The sequence below is a fragment of the Syngnathus scovelli genome, chromosome 13 (genome assembly GCF_024217435.2).
Source record: "Syngnathus scovelli strain Florida chromosome 13, RoL_Ssco_1.2, whole genome shotgun sequence".
Taxonomy (NCBI): Eukaryota; Metazoa; Chordata; class Actinopteri; order Syngnathiformes; family Syngnathidae; genus Syngnathus; species Syngnathus scovelli.
This window is the reverse complement of record NC_090859.1, coordinates 10,354,154-10,369,712: the sequence shown is the minus strand read 5'-3', so window position 1 is coordinate 10,369,712 and position 15,559 is coordinate 10,354,154. Positions and strand designations below refer to the sequence as shown.

Genomic DNA, 15,559 nt, shown 5'->3' with positions numbered 1-15,559 from the left:
TCCCGTCATAAACATCGTTTGGTATTTCCGGAGTTAAGTGAGACGTGGGCAAACCTGCTGTGTGTAACTCAACTAGTCCCCAACTCGCATCCACTCCTTGGCAATTTCGCTCCTCTTTTATTCCACAGGGTTCCTCCTTGAACTCGACTGTCCTTCTTGCACACATTCTCGCCCAATCTACTTGTTTTTAGCTTAGCAATGTGTTGCTCCCGTCTCTTTGATAGCAGCTTGGAAGCTAGGCTAAGGTAGCATCACAATGAACGGAGACGAATTTATCCAAGCACGAAGATCAATCGAATGATGTATTAGTCCAGTAGTGATGGATAAACTACTTTACGAATATTCTGTGCGTTCGGTTGTATATCAAGCGAGCAAAAGTGCGGTAGTTACTAATACCGACGTGTGCGTCTGTGTGTTTCAGGGCACGGTCGGCGAGGCGCATGCGCAACGTGTCGGCCATTTCCCCTTTTATAATGGGCGTGGCCTCTTCTTCCTCCTTAATGTGGTTGTGTCTGCCTCTTATGGTTGGGAGGTTCGAGTTCATCATCATCTTGAATGAGTGGGACTTCCGGCTTCTTGATTTGCTCTTTCTACTCAGGATGAAGATGTTCAATGATGTCTGTAAGACATTAAATAGACTAAAATAGAAAAGGGTAATTGTTGTGTATATGCATGCATATAATATGTACAACCAGAATGCAGACACAAGACAGTGCAAACTAAGTTTATTTTTTAAATCTCCATTTACATAATGTACATTTACACACAAATGTCTGATATGGGAAACGTGTTTTTTTTCTACTGACAAAAAAGAAACCATTCAGTACAGTCAATCTTCATGCATAATGGTATCATTCGTGTCTGTTTCATACGGTACAATCGGATGGTATCCAAGAAGGCACACAAAATAGAAGAACCTATAGATTGCGCCAAAACATCGTCATGGCAACTAACTTCATTGATCAGCATTACTCACTCTAGCACATTTATGTCTTTTAACTTGACCCTTCTGAGAGAATCTTTGACCACAAATTGTACAGTCAAAAGGCCGCTCACCAGTGTGTATTCTTTTGTGTATTTTTAAATAACCCTTCTGAGTGAATCTTTGACCACAAACTGAGCAAGCAAAAGGTTTCTCTCCAGTGTGGGTTCTCATGTGTAATCTTAAAATTCCCTTTCGGGCGAATGTTTTACCGCAATCTGAGCAGGCGAATGGTTTTTCACCAGTGTGGGTTCTTGTATGTGTTTTTAAGCTCTCATTTCTTGAATACGTTTGACCACAAACTGAACAGGAAAAAGATTTTTTACCAGAGTGTGTTAATGCGTGTAGTCTTAAATTTCCCTTTTCAGAGAATCTTAAACCACAAACTGAGCAAACAAAAGGCTTCTCTCCAGTGTGTGTTCTTTTGTGTGTTGTCAAATGACTTCCTTGATAGTATCTTTTGCCACAAATTGAGCAAGCGAAAGGTTTCTCTCCAGTGTGTGTTCTCCTGTGTGTTACCAAATGAGTTGCTTGAGAGAATCTTTTACCACAAACTAAGCAGACATAAGGTTTCTCCCCAGTGTGTGTTCTTGTGTGTTTTGTCAAACCACTTTTGGAAGCAAAGGTTTTCCCACACTCAGAACATTCCCACAGTTTGTTGTCAGTGTGACACATCAGATCATATTCAGACTGTTCATCATCACCGTCAGTGTTACAAGAGGGTGACATTCTGTCATCCCTATCGAAGAGGTTATGCGTTCTTGTGTGAGTTGTCAAATTGGCTCTTCGGTTAAATCTTTGACCACAAATTGAGCAGGAAAAACCTTTTTCACCGGTGTGCGTTTTTACATGTGCTGTCAAATGGGTTGCTTGTGAGAATATTTTACCACAAATCAAGCAGGCAAAGGGCTTCTCTCCAGTGTGTGTTCTTTGGTGTGTTGACAAATGAGTTGTTTGAGAGAATCTTTTACCACAAACTGAGCAAGCAAAAGGTTTCTCCCCTGTGTGTGTTCTCATGTGTCGTTTCAAATCCCACTTATGAGCAAACATTTTCCCACATTGAGAACATTTCCAGGGTTTGTTCTTAGTGTGAGCTATTTTATCACATTCACACTGGTCTTCATCATCATACGTATGAGGCGAGTGTGACGTTGTGCCGTCACTGTCTGATAATGGAGCTAAGATGCTGTCTGTCTGTGATTCTCTACAGTGGTTTCCATCACCTTCTGTCGCCATGTGTTGACTTGCTCTCCTGCCTGGAGGCTCCAACATTCTGTTATCCACACTTTCATCTTCATTGTCCCTCTTTAAAGGAACCTGAGTTGATGTGATGTCCTCGTCCTCCTCTTCCCCTTTAATGTCCTGAAGCACTTCCTCCTTTACCGTGATGTGGGGAGGCTCTTCCTCTTTAACGAAAAGGGGCTCTGGTTGCTCTTCCTTTATTTTAATATTTGGAGGCATTTCCCCTTTCTCTTTGATGTGGTGATGCATTGTCTCTTCTTTAGTGGCTGCTGCTCTTCTCTCACTCGAGGGAGCTCCCACTCATCTTTAATTTGTTGCAGCTCAGGACGAATATCTTCACTGATTTGAAAGATATGCGAAAAAAACAAAACATGATTCGGTGCAGTCATTTCCCATGTTATAGCTTTACATTGTTGTTTATAGCAAGTTAGCTAGCTTAGCTCCTGTCAGAAAACATCACACCCGGTGCGACACTCGACACTTGAGGAGTTTTAGTCACGCGGGATCATATTAGCAGCGGAATAATATTGACTATAGAGGCATTTTTTACATACCGTGGGCATCCAATGTGCAAAAGAAGAGCATTCTTGTGTCACGGTGGAACTGTCCCGCAGAAGAAAATGTGTGAGGGTGCGGGAGGGAGGGACTTCCGCATTATTGACCAATCGGATAAAACAAACAGGGGGGGTTGGAGAATCAAACCGGAAGTAAAATTAGAACGACACAGCAACGTAAAACTTGGGCTTGGTTTGTCACAAAAACGGTGACACGACTCTGAAAGCGTAACACTGACATTACAAGATTACACATTTTCGAGTATTCATTTATAAAAATAAAAAAAAAACAGTAAAACATCAACATCCGGGCTTACTTTTGTTTTGCTGACTGACACGCCTAGATGGACCGGAAGCTCCGCTCTAATGCAACCCTGGGAATAAGATGGATGAAATCTACTGTAAGAACGAGTGTCATTGATTGCATCACGCGCACTTTATGCTCGTTTGATAAACTTTCACCGATGTGTGTTCCGATGTTAGGGCGCGCGCACAGACGCTGCACTGGCTCTGCATGTACAGCCTTCCAAGTCTCCAGGCGTTCTGCTTCGGACATGCGATCTTGTGCACAATGAACTGTTTTTTCTGTAATCATGATTTTACTACAGTGAAATAGCACTCCTACAAATTGCTAAGAGAGGAAGGGCAGCAAGTCACTGCTTTTGTCTAAATTAAACCCGTCTCAAGCTGTATTCACAATATGGCACTTGTTTTTTTTTTTTTTTTGCATGCTTTTCAGTTCCTGAACCTGCACTTCAACTAGTGCGCCTCCGAATTGCCGCTGCAGCTAGAACCGGTCTTACCTGCGGGTCCGCAGACGTCAGCAGGTGTAGCAACAAATGGACAGGGCGGCTGCACGCTCGAAAATCGCCATCGAACCTTGGCGCAACCATAAAACAACACCCAAACAAAACGGTGAAGCGTTGTGGTAATGCCGCTCGAGGGAAAGCCGAGTCGATCACGCGGGGCTGAGTGAGTGACATGGTAATTTAAATTTCTCGTATTTCATTACTTGCCTTGCACGCATTTAGGGGGATGCGTAACATATAGCGATCGAACATAATGTGAGCATGTTTACTGAGTGGTTGCTAGAAAAAGAAAAAGGGTTCAAATGTTAAAATGTGAAACTTGCCACATACGACGTATTTCATTCAGTAGGTTTCTACAAGAGGGCGCTCACGCAGCACTTTGCGAATCCCTAGCTTCACGTGGACAACAATGTAAATGGAATAACTGATATGACTTTGGTCTTCTCAGGGGGGAGCGCAGACCCGGCGGGTGGCGATCGCGGTGGCCATCTTCATCCTGATGATGCTGTCCATCTTGTACAGTGCCAGCACCAGCGACAGCCAGGCGCCCTACGTGCCCTTCGACATGGCCCAAAACCACACGCCCCGGCCCACCAACCTCAAGACATGGGCCACCAAAGACGACTACGTGTCCGTCTTAAGTGAAGAGGTAAGGCCCGCCGCGGTATTACATTTTCAACCTGCTGCTATTCTGTTTTTTCAGAGAATGACCCAGCACTGCCAGCACTGCGCCTTGGTCAGCAGCTCCAGCCACGTGCTGGGCACCAAAGCGGGCGAGCAGATCGACGCCACTGAGTGCGTGATCCGCATGAACGACGCGCCGACAACGGGCTACGAGGCCGACGTGGGCAAGCGCACGACGCTGCGGGTGGTGGGCCACTCCAGCGTGTACCGGCTGGTCCGCCGCCCCGACGAGTTCATGGTTGGGGGCGTTGACTACCAGCCCATCATCGTCTTTTGGGGACCCCCCAGCAAGATCACTAAGGACTCCAAAGCGACCGTGTACAGATTCATCCAGAAGATTTGCTCCACCTACAAGCGGGCACCGTGTTTTACCTTGGCGCCTAAGAAAATGTACAGATTCGACAAGCTCTTTGAATGGGAGACGGGGCAAGACAGGTTAGTTGGGGACTGAAACACCAAAATGCCTCTTCAGCCACAAGATGACAGCAAAGCTCGCATTTCCCCTGACGACTATCTGGGCTGGCTTAAAATGTCACCTCCTGCCTTTCTCCTTGTTCAGATTCGAATCAAACTCGTGGCTGACCACGGGCTGGTTCACCATGGTCATCACCATCGAAATATGTGACAACATCAAAGTGTACGGGATGGTTCCGCCCGGTTACTGCGGGTGAGTATGTCGGGGTTATCCCATTCGGTTACGAGCCGAAGAACACACCTGTGTGTGATTTCTTCGGACTTGTCCACCAAAACCAAAAGAGGCTTTGGTGGCAAAAGGAGCATTTTTTTTAGCAGCCTTCTTTTTGCAGGAACCGAACAAGATCCAAGATGCCGTATCACTACTACAGGCCACGCGGTTCAGATGAGTGCGTGAAATTCATGCAGAGCCAGAACATCCAAAGAGGGAATTACCATCGCTTCATCACTGAAAAGCAGGTGTTTGCCCGCTGGGCACAGCACTACAACATCACCTTTGCGCATCCCGAATGGTGAGCGGACCCTTGGATGCAGAAGAGGGGGGGAGGCATTCAATCTCAGGGATCTCTTCCCATCTCCAGTTCTTCAGATGTGACAGTTTGAGATTTATTTTCCACCATGTTACTGCTGTGCTAATTTCACAGGATTTGGGGGACTGTGAGACCTGAAAAATACATTAAAAAAAATCTATTTACACCCTTCCAGTAATAAAAACACACATTTTATTTGGTATGAACGCATGATTATATGTTAACCAACCTGACATTGACGAAAGGTCCAGAAAGCCTGTTGTAGCGTCCATCTCTGCGGTTTGTCAGAATTAATTTGAAGATCAACTGTGTCATCTCCTGGGGACTATAGGAGTCTGCAACCAGCAGTGTGCTAGCGCCGCTTTCTGATTGGTTGAAACAGCGCACTGACCGTTCGCGCAAGTTCACACAAAAGAATATCCTGAGAGTCGATCGTCGCCCTGTTTCGGACCTGAAAGAGGACAGGTAGAGTATTCTGGCGGTTGTCCCATCTTGATTTTAATTCATGTTTAAATTTTGTGGATAGAGAAGTATCGGGGAAAACTGTCCAGCTCAAAATTTCCAAAACACCAACAATGTGTAATTTAAATACGTAATTGGTCGAAGTAAATACTGCTTAGACACAATGTGTTTCATTTATTCCCCACACCAAACACTTGCAGCCACCAAAAACATGAAACATTTACAATTTACATCAATCAAGAAGTGATCAGTTTAGAGTGCATCATGCATTATATCAGTCAATTGTTGTCCACTGCATCATTTTATTTGGACATTAAATTTAACAATATCCATCCAGTCAGTAAAGCATAAAACCCAAAAAAACACACAATTTGTCATTTCTTCGCTCTGTAACATGTGATCATACAGCAGTAATTGGATGACTTTAATTTCTTAAGACATAATTTTGCACGTGAAATCGTCTAAAACATAAGACAAGTACAGTACTTTGGTTATCGACAATGTATTGTATTTGCATGTTCTCACTTTACCCATCTGAATTCTTCATAGTAAGACCAACAAATACATTTAATGACTTTAAATTAAACATATGTGCAGTTTAAAGACGAGAAGTTTTCTAGATTGCAATAGACAGAAGTCGGTGATCGCAGTGATGGTGTGTGTTTGCTGCCATCAGAAATAGTTATCTTATATCAAAATGATCATTGGTGCACTCTTGTTTTGACTTTAGGTGCTTGGATGACCATGTGAACTCCAATTTAAAACACGTTTTGTCAAGTCGTGAATTATTTTAACTCGATTTATTTTAGATACGAGTGAGGAAATGTGCCGAGTAGAGCGGCACACTCCGGTGTGGAAGTAAAGTCTGGAAGCTCTGCAAAAGAAATGCAGGAAGTATACGACTTTTAAATCACTTCAATGTGGAGATGCACAAGTGTGCTATTGATTAAGATATTTTTTTTAAAAATTAAAATTATTTTATTGTCATTTTTCACCGTTTGAAGTGTGCTGAGAAAACACAAGTGAGGAATGGGTCACCGCGCCGTGGAGCAAACTGCTCGATTGAGTCTCCACGGTTCTCATGGTGCATTTAAGTACCGCCTCTTGCTCCCAGCAATGCATCAGTCTATCCTTACATTCAATCTTGCGTTCGATTGTCAGTACAATGGCCGAAGTGGCCCCAGCTCCAGCTTCCCCCGCGAAAGCGACGAAGAAGAAGACGACAAAGCCGGCGAAAAAGCGGGTCGGGCCTAGCGTCAGCGAGCTCATCGTGAACGCCGTGACCGCGTCCAAGGAACGCAATGGAGTCTCTCTGGCCTCCCTGAAGAAATTTTTGGCCGGCACCGGCTACGATGTGGAGAAGAACAGATCCCGCATCAAACTCGCCGTTGTCGGTCTGGTGACCAAGGGAACGCTCGTTCAGACAAAGGGCACCGGTGCCTCTGGTTCCTTCAAGATGAACAAGAAGGCCGAAGGAAAAGCAAAGGCACCAGCTAAGAAGGCAGTCAAGAAGACTCCTACCAAAGCGAAGAAGCCTGCTGCTAAGAAGGCAACGCCAAGCAAGAAGCCCAAAGCACCCGCTGCTAAGAAGGCTGCAGTCAAGAAAACTACCAAGAAACCTGCAAAGGCCTCAACACCCAAGAAATCAGCAAAGAAGCCCACCAAGAGCCCCAAGAAAGCTCCAGCGGCCAAGAAAGCTCCTGCTAAGAAAGCCCCTGCTGCCAAGAAAGCTCCTGCTGCCAAGAAGAGCCCTGCCAAGAAAGTGGCCAAGCCCAAAACGGTCAAGAAGGTAGCAGCCAAGAAGAAGTGAATTTGACACTTCTATAAACAAAAGGCTCTTTTCAGAGCCACCAAATCTCCTTTTAAAGAGAAACATTCCCTTATTTTTAAAACTGCCCAACAGACCAAACTTGAATCAACCTATTTTTTTGAAAACACATGTGGTTTCTTTCAGCTTTTCCTCTCAAGGTTAGCTACAGCGAGCCATACATGTATTTTTTAAATTACATATTTCATCCAAAAAGTCTAGTTTATTTGAAAATACATATATTTTTTAATTATCAGGGATGATAATGGCAAATGTGAAAAAGCACGGAAAAGTAGCGGGGTGGAGAAATATATGCCCCCAAATTGTCAACGGATTTCCACGATTCATTCAAATGATACTCTTTACGAAAAAAAAAAAACGGAAATCGGTGGATCCGTAGAAAATCCTCATCGCTGATTATACACTTCATTCTGCCTGATGTAAAAATGTGTTTGCATCCTCAAACATGTCAGAGTACTCCTAATGAACCAACACAAATTCCAAATGAAATTTCAATTCCATCAACTATGGAACAGAATGGCCTTTTTTTTTTTTCCATTTTACAATGCAATTGTACAACGAAATTGGAGCGCTTCTCCCTTTCCAATGCAGTGAGAATGGAAAGAAAAAAGAAATCCCAAAAAATAAACATTACAAAAATAAAGTATAAAAGGGACCATAAAGAATAAAAGTGCGAAAATCTTATTTAGTCTATACAGTGCTTTTGTTTCATGACCAATATAACCAATTTAAGGGCGTAAAGCTCTCTTTGAGGTAGTGTGTGGCTCTTAAAAGAGCCGTTTGGTTGTCTCAGGTTCCAGAAGCAGTTTTACTTGGACTTGGCTGCCTTCTCGGTCTTCTTTGGCAGAAGAACGGCCTGAATGTTAGGCAAGACGCCGCCCTGGGCGATGGTCACTCCGCCCAGGAGTTTGTTCAACTCCTCGTCATTGCGGACGGCCAGCTGCAGGTGGCGGGGGATGATTCTAGTCTTCTTGTTGTCGCGGGCAGCGTTGCCGGCCAACTCGAGAATCTCAGCCGTCAGATATTCGAGCACAGCGGCCAGATAGACGGGTGCGCCGGCACCGACACGCTGGGCGTAGTTACCTTTGCGCAGCAGCCTGTGGACACGACCGACTGGGAACTGCAATCCTGCACGGGAAGAACGAGTCTTGGCCTTGGCTCTAGCCTTGCCACCGGTTTTGCCTCTTCCGCTCATATTGTCAGGACTTACTTGTATGATAACTCAGAAAGAATGTGTTCCAACAGTGAACAAGTCCGGCTTTAATAGTTGCGGAATGCGCGGGGCGCCTGACTTAGACCAACCAGTGAAGAGGTTTTCAGCGCGCGAGGAGCTTTGCATTTTGGCGGCCGGTTTGAACTTTACCACCTCCAATTGGCAACGAGCCTTGTGGTGGGAGGTCTACCGACCAGGCGGGGCTGACCTCCAGCCGGAGCTGCGTACCAATCACGCTGCACCAAGCTGATTGCGCGTCACTTGTGCGCAGCCGACCCAAGCGTTTAAAAGCAACTTGCGAGCCCCGCCACATTATTTCTTTTGATTAAGAAGCGGTCTAAATGGCTAGGACAAAGCAGACAGCACGTAAATCCACCGGAGGCAAAGCCCCCAGGAAGCAGCTGGCGACCAAGGCTGCTCGCAAGAGCGCCCCGGCTACCGGCGGCGTCAAAAAACCTCACCGTTATAGGCCCGGTACCGTGGCACTTCGTGAGATCCGTCGTTACCAGAAGTCCACCGAGCTGCTCATTCGTAAGCTGCCCTTCCAGCGTCTGGTCAGGGAGATCGCCCAGGACTTCAAAACCGATCTGCGCTTCCAGAGCTCCGCAGTGATGGCTCTGCAAGAGGCTAGCGAGGCTTATCTGGTTGGCCTGTTCGAGGACACTAACCTGTGCGCCATCCACGCCAAGCGGGTCACCATCATGCCTAAAGACATCCAACTGGCGCGTCGTATCCGCGGCGAGAGAGCTTAAGCGTCCATCCTTCAACCACAACGGCTCTTTTAAGAGCCACCATACTTTCTTAACCATAAGAGATTACTTCTGTTTGCTTACATGACAACCTTATGGCTAGCGCACCCTACCTACCACACAAGAAAAATGTCCAAAAAAAAAATCAGGCGTGTCGCCATCTGCCTTTAACAGTATGTATTACAAGTAGTTGGTTTTAAAGAGGAGATATGGAAGTTATGTAAAGCGGAGACACTTGGTAAATTTAATTTCACTGGCATGGTGCTTTTCTACCTTAAGATAATTTATAAGTGAAATTGTAAAACTGCAACTTTACAGTTTGTTTTAATAAACACTGCAATGTGATGTAATGTTTAATATTCATGAACCTATATTATGCTTGGGTGACTGATTCCCCCCCACGTAGCGCCACGGTCCTCGATAAGGTCCGCAGCCTTGCAGTGAAAATCCGTTATCGCGCAGACGACGTCATACGTCCAAATTTAAAAAAAATCTTGCGTTACGAGGCTAAAGTACTATAATGCACTAGCACGCAAGTCATGTCACCCCTTATTTATTTGCATTTATTTTATAACATTTACATGTTATACATTCAGTGCAAGTAAAATGAGTTAAGCTTGTAAAGTGCTAATTCACAACACATGCACACAAGAGATTTTTTTTTAAAGGTACGTGGAATACAAGAATATAGATATAAAATAAAATACAAGAAGGTAGAGTAACTGTTCAAGCAAGATGTGAAAGATGTTCCACGTGCAGAGGCTATACCAGAAAGCTATACACCCAAGGTTTGAGCTGTCCTGCCAAGTCTTTGTACTTGAACTGAGGAAGTTTGCTCGGATGATGTGCAAAACGTCTCACAAAACCACAACAATCTATTAATTCAACAACCTGACAATTTATTTATCACTTTTATTGTCACTAGCACACTTGTGTCTCTTAAAGTTTCCCTTCTGATGGAAACTTTGACCACAGTCCGAGCAGACAAAAGGTTTTTCTCCAGTGTGTGTTCTAGAATGACAGGTTAAGGTCCCCTTCTGAGAGAATCTTTGACCACAAACTGAGCAGGAAAAAGGTTTTTCACCAGTGTGTGTTCTTGTGTGACTTGTTAAGTTTCCCTTTAGAGAGAATCTTTGGCCACAAACTAAACAGGCAAAAGGTTTCTCACCAGTGTGTGTTCTCATGTGACTTTTAATGGATCCCTTTTTAGAGAATCTTTGACCACAAACTGAACAGGGAAAAGGTTTCTCTCCACTGTGTGTTCTTTTGTGAGCTATTAATACATGTCTACGAGAAAATCTTTGATCACAAATTAAGCAGGCAAAGGGTTTCTCTCCAGTGTGCCTTCTCGAATGTGTTGTCAGCGCTTGTTTACGAGAGAATGTTTGACCACAAATTGAGCAGGCAAACGGTTTATCTCCTGTGTGTGTTCTCAAGTGGCTTTTTAGGTTTCTCTTATGAGAGAATTGTTTGCCACAAACTGAACAGGCAAAAGGTTTCTCCCCAGTGTGGGTTCTTATGTGACATGTTAAGGCTCCCCTCTGAGTGAATCTTTCACCACAATCTGAGCAGGTTAAACAATTTTCACCAGTGTGAGTTCTTGTGTGCATACTTAATTTTTCCTTTTCAGGGAATCTTTGACCACAAACTGAACAGGGAAAAGGATTCTCGCCAGTGTGTGTTCTCATGTGTCTTCTTAAGCTCCCATTAACAGAGAATGTTTGACCACACACTGAACAAGCAAAGGGTTTCTCGCCAGTGTGTGTTCTTTTGTGCACTGTCAAAACATGTCTACGAGAAAACGTCTGACCACAAACTGAGCACACAAAAGGTTTCTCTCCAGTGTGTTTTCTCGAGTGTGTTGTCAGAGAGTGTTTACGAGAGAATGTTTGACCACAAACTGAGCAGACAAAAGGCTTCTCCCCAGTGTGACTTTTCACATGGCACTCATAAACAAAGTTATTCTTATAGTGTTTGTCAGTGTGACGTTGCACATCACCTTCAGACTGTTCATCATCACTGTCATTGTCATCATCACGCACGTGTGACATGGTATCGTCACTGTCCGATAGTGGAGCTAAGAGTTCGTCTGCAGGTGAACCTCCACAGTGGTTTCCATCACCTTCAGCTGTCATGTGTTGACTTGAGCTGCTGCTTGCACTTCCACTTTCATCTTCAGTCTTCCAAGAGACACCAGCCAATCGGACCTTTATGATATCCTCCTGCTCTTCTTCTTTAATGAGCAAAAAGTCTTCCTCCTTCTCTTTGATTCGGGGGGGTTCTTCGTGCTCCACTTCCTCTTTAATATGCAGGAACTCTTCCAGCTCCTCTTTAATTTTGGGGGTCTCTTTATCCTTCACTTCCTTAATGTTAGAGGACTCAGATCGAACATTTGATGAAGACAGACTAAGATTGCTACTGATGTCTGCAAGACACAAGAAGACAAAGGCACATCACCCAAACCTCCTTTCTTGATTTTTTTAATTTGTAACCTTCTTGATGTTCATGTAGCAATATCCCGAAACACTAAACCATCAACAGCAATCCATACAGTTTACTGTCTATGGTTTTGTATGAGCCATAATGGACTTTTGAGTATATGCAAAATGCAGAAGTCAATAATTAAGTGAACAAACCTGAGGTGTGTAACCCAAGTGGAGGCTTCCTGAAGACTGCTTCCAGTGCTTGACGTTGACGCTCGTTCTCCTGTTTTGTTCCACAAACTTCCTCCTCGAACAATGCTGTCCCACTCGTACACATTTTCACACGACAATCACAACACTTTACGGTCGTCATTTGATCTCTGCTTTGTGATGGCTTGTTGACAAACGCGTCTCTTTGTCAGCAGCCAGCAAGCTAAACTAAGCTATACTAAACTAGGCTACGCTACGACATGCTGCGAAGCTTCAGAGTACACCGAAATGATTTAACGATAATCTCCCAAAGGATTTTTTTTAGTCCAACAAAGTAGTGATGGACGTGATGTTTCAGTCATGTTCAGTACTAATTCCGGAAGAATTTACTAAATCACTTGAGCTAGCTTTGTGAACGTCTCAGCGAGAGTAAATGCACGTTGCTTTGTGCATATCGCCACCTACTGTTCAGGAGTGTACAAGGTCTTAATTATCTTTTGCAGTGCTTTCGTCACCACAAGTCACTTTTCAAAAATTTACCGCCAATCCAACATAGTCAGCAAATCTACGGGCCTAACGAACAATGCAGGACATTAAACTCTTACGAGTGAAAGTGTGTGGCCCTTAAAAGGGCCTTTGGTTTGAGTGCCGGATTGGAGAGTTTATCCGCCGAAGCCGTAGAGTGTGCGTCCCTGTCTCTTCAGGGCGTACACAACGTCCATGGCCGTGACGGTCTTCCTTTTGGCGTGCTCAGTGTAGGTGACGGCATCGCGGATGACGTTTTCCAGGAATACCTTAAGAACCCCACGGGTCTCTTCGTAGATGAGACCGGAGATACGCTTGACACCGCCGCGGCGAGCCAGACGACGAATGGCGGGCTTAGTGATGCCCTGGATGTTGTCTCGAAGGACCTTGCGATGACGCTTGGCGCCTCCTTTCCCAAGTCCCTTACCGCCTTTGCCTCTGCCTGACATGTTCGCTCTGTACTGAATGAAGAGTGTGAACTATTGGTACGCCAGGTTCTGCTACTATAAAGCAAATCTGCGGACCTGACTGAGGACAGTCAACCCGATTCGGCGCGCTTCCGTTAGCTGCCTTCCCCCTCAATCCTTGATTAAACAATTTTTTGTAACTATTGATAAACAGTAAATAGTGTTATGGATTGTGATACTGCACGATAGTGTGGATTTCAAATAAAGCTTTCATTTAAAGCAGTTTCACCGGGTTTATTAGCTGTTTCAGTATCGATAGGCGTTTAAGTGTTCCAGTTACCCTGATACCAAGTGTTACATACTTGAACACATTTATGATTATTATTATACTTAACTTTTTAGTAAAAGCTGAAGTGTGACTTTCTGTAAAGACCTTGAATTAAGCTGTAATCATTTTTAATTGTGTGGACTTGGACTAATAATTTTTGTTAGCAAACATTGTAATCAATCTATTTTCACTAGACGCAAACCAGTCATAATATGACTTGATAGATTTTTCAAAAGAATGTGCTCTTCACTGATTAAGTGTGTGGCTCTTAAAAGAGCCTTTTTGGGCATTGAAGTGACCGTCAGTCTTTACTTGGCTTTAGCTGCCTTCTCGGTTTTCTTGGGCAGCAAAACTGCCTGGATATTAGGCAAGACGCCGCCCTGGGCGATGGTGACGCCGCCAAGCAGTTTGTTCAGCTCTTCGTCATTACGGACAGCCAGCTGTAGATGGCGAGGGATGATCCTGGTCTTCTTGTTGTCGCGAGCAGCGTTGCCGGCCAACTCGAGAATCTCAGCGGTCAAGTACTCGAGCACAGCCGCCAGATAAACGGGTGCGCCGGCACCGACACGCTGGGCGTAGTTTCCTTTACGCAGCAGCCTGTGCACACGTCCGACTGGAAACTGAAGTCCAGCACGAGAAGATCGGGTCTTGGCCTTTGCCCTGGCCTTGCCGCCGGTTTTACCACGTCCAGACATGTTTCTTTCGAGTTGGTAGGATTCTGAGTGTACAGAGTAGGAGGATTCTGTTCGAGTCGCGGAGCAGTTTCCTTATATACAGTCACGCTGCTCATTGATTGGCTAGTTGAAGCGGAAAAACTGTTGTCCAATCAGCAAAGACCTTTGTAAAGCTGCCCTGCCTTTGTCTCTGAAAACGTTGTTTTCGGAAAAATTTCAGCAATTCCCTAGATACTAACTTAGTAATCATATTACTATATGATTTGGATGTAAATATCCAAATCTCGTGTCTTTTTTATTTTGTATATTCATATTAATGCATGAAATACCAATAAAACAGACTTCTCAGAATTCGTATAAACCTCACAAAATACAATTACTTAGTCATGTATTTAATTAGGAATAAATAGTTATTTTACTTATACAGCACAATAGTAGCGTGGCAGTTTGTAATTTGCTTTTAAATGCAGGTTAAAAATTGCTCCCCCATTCCTTTGTTCCTGGTGATTACTTTCACATCAAGTAACTTAAGAAAACTTGCTTTTCAACATTGCTTTTATTTACACATTTATAAAAACTTTTATAACTACACAAAAGCAGTTGGTTGACTTGTGTATCAAGTGCTATATAAACCATAATTAAACTACCTAGTCTTACTTTAATTTCCTCTAACCCTTCTTATCAATCTACGAAAGCTGTATTTTGCCACTTTTAAAAGCACATACCTGCAGTCCAAGCATTAACTACAGTATTCACTAATTCTGAAATAAAAATTAAATTTGCCAAGATGTATTGTTCACCAAATACATAATTTTTCAACCGATTAGAATTTTACTAAGCAATTTGTGCTCTTTGATAAGACTGACATTTTCCACTTCTGAGTTTCAGCAGACTATGAACCAACAGGAATGAGAACTTTAGGGTTTGGTTGTGGCTCTTAAAAGAGCCGTTATGGGGTGTCAACGACCAGAAAAAAAGCTCAAGCCCTCTCTCCACGGATGCGACGTGCCAATTGGATGTCTTTGGGCATGATGGTGACCCTCTTGGCATGGATGGCACACAAATTTGTGTCCTCGAACAGACCGACCAGGTACGCCTCGCTTGATTCCTGCAGCGCCATAACTGCGGAGCTCTGGAAGCGAAGATCGGTTTTGAAGTCCTGGGCGATTTCCCTGACCAAACGCTGGAAGGGCAGCTTGCGAATAAGCAGTTCGGTGGACTTCTGGTAACGACGGATCTCACGGAGGGCAACAGTACCAGGCCTGTAGCGATGAGGCTTCTTGACGCCGCCAGTTGCTGGAGCACTCTTACGAGCAGCTTTGGTCGCTAGCTGCTTCCTGGGGGCTTTACCGCCGGTGGATTTACGGGCAGTCTGCTTGGTTCTTGCCATCGTGCGTAGTTTGAATGAAAAGTAGGTTTCCCAGCATTTCGGCGAGTGGCTTTTATAGCAACCCGCTACAGACAC

At 44.3% G+C, this 15,559-nt stretch overlaps 9 protein-coding genes across 11 annotated transcripts; 3 read left to right on the top strand and 6 right to left on the bottom strand.

The window, feature by feature from the left end:
- Window positions 1-708: 708 nt before the first annotated feature.
- On the bottom strand, window positions 709-3,218 carry LOC125980077 (oocyte zinc finger protein XlCOF6). Its single transcript, XM_049739078.1, has 3 exons — window positions 3,096-3,218; window positions 2,779-2,870; window positions 709-2,563 (listed from the first exon to the last, which is right to left on the bottom strand). The coding sequence occupies exon 3, from the start codon at window positions 2,471-2,473 to the stop codon at window positions 956-958; it is 1,518 nt and encodes a 505-aa protein (XP_049595035.1). The 5' UTR covers window positions 2,474-2,563; window positions 2,779-2,870; window positions 3,096-3,218; the 3' UTR covers window positions 709-955.
- On the top strand, window positions 3,071-5,477 carry LOC125980109 (alpha-N-acetylgalactosaminide alpha-2,6-sialyltransferase 6). 3 transcript variants are annotated; one of them, XM_049739163.2, is made up of 5 exons: window positions 3,071-3,179; window positions 4,036-4,236; window positions 4,291-4,706; window positions 4,831-4,938; window positions 5,078-5,477. In XM_049739163.2, exons 1-5 carry the CDS (start codon window positions 3,123-3,125, stop codon window positions 5,259-5,261), a joined length of 966 nt encoding a protein of 321 aa, XP_049595120.1. In that variant the 5' UTR covers window positions 3,071-3,122; the 3' UTR covers window positions 5,262-5,477. The 3 variants fall into 3 exon arrangements, with proteins under 3 accessions (XP_049595120.1, XP_049595119.1, XP_049595121.1); XM_049739162.2 differs by having other exon boundaries at window positions 4,036-4,706; XM_049739164.2 differs by lacking the exon at window positions 3,071-3,179 and adding an exon at window positions 3,610-3,762 and having other exon boundaries at window positions 4,036-4,706.
- Window positions 5,478-6,874: 1,397 nt separating this feature from the next.
- LOC125980133 (histone H1-like) lies at window positions 6,875-7,655 on the top strand. Its single transcript, XM_049739216.1, has one exon. The coding sequence runs from the start codon at window positions 6,903-6,905 to the stop codon at window positions 7,545-7,547; it is 645 nt and encodes a 214-aa protein (XP_049595173.1). The 5' UTR covers window positions 6,875-6,902; the 3' UTR covers window positions 7,548-7,655.
- A 670-nt stretch (window positions 7,656-8,325) lies between these two features.
- LOC125980145 (histone H2A-like) lies at window positions 8,326-8,815 on the bottom strand. The gene has a single exon (XM_049739241.2). It carries the CDS (start codon window positions 8,758-8,760, stop codon window positions 8,374-8,376), a length of 387 nt encoding a protein of 128 aa, XP_049595198.1. The 5' UTR covers window positions 8,761-8,815; the 3' UTR covers window positions 8,326-8,373.
- Window positions 8,816-9,064: 249 nt separating this feature from the next.
- LOC125980142 (histone H3) lies at window positions 9,065-9,884 on the top strand. The gene has a single exon (XM_049739238.2). The coding sequence runs from the start codon at window positions 9,120-9,122 to the stop codon at window positions 9,528-9,530; it is 411 nt and encodes a 136-aa protein (XP_049595195.1). The 5' UTR covers window positions 9,065-9,119; the 3' UTR covers window positions 9,531-9,884.
- Window positions 9,885-10,064: 180 nt separating this feature from the next.
- Window positions 10,065-12,323, bottom strand: LOC125979990 (gastrula zinc finger protein XlCGF57.1). The gene is made up of 2 exons (XM_049738919.2): window positions 12,164-12,323; window positions 10,065-11,952 (listed from the first exon to the last, which is right to left on the bottom strand). The coding sequence occupies exons 1-2, from the start codon at window positions 12,321-12,323 to the stop codon at window positions 10,427-10,429; spliced, it is 1,686 nt and encodes a 561-aa protein (XP_049594876.2). The 3' UTR covers window positions 10,065-10,426.
- A 499-nt stretch (window positions 12,324-12,822) lies between these two features.
- LOC137840853 (histone H4) lies at window positions 12,823-13,156 on the bottom strand. The gene has a single exon (XM_068652747.1). The coding sequence runs from the start codon at window positions 13,132-13,134 to the stop codon at window positions 12,823-12,825; it is 312 nt and encodes a 103-aa protein (XP_068508848.1). The 5' UTR covers window positions 13,135-13,156.
- A 215-nt stretch (window positions 13,157-13,371) lies between these two features.
- On the bottom strand, window positions 13,372-14,181 carry LOC125980144 (histone H2A). Its single transcript, XM_049739240.1, has one exon. The coding sequence runs from the start codon at window positions 14,113-14,115 to the stop codon at window positions 13,729-13,731; it is 387 nt and encodes a 128-aa protein (XP_049595197.1). The 5' UTR covers window positions 14,116-14,181; the 3' UTR covers window positions 13,372-13,728.
- Window positions 14,182-14,532: 351 nt separating this feature from the next.
- On the bottom strand, window positions 14,533-15,494 carry LOC137839563 (histone H3-like). Its single transcript, XM_068652746.1, has one exon. The coding sequence runs from the start codon at window positions 15,482-15,484 to the stop codon at window positions 15,074-15,076; it is 411 nt and encodes a 136-aa protein (XP_068508847.1). The 5' UTR covers window positions 15,485-15,494; the 3' UTR covers window positions 14,533-15,073.
- Between the last annotated feature and the right edge of the window lie 65 nt (window positions 15,495-15,559).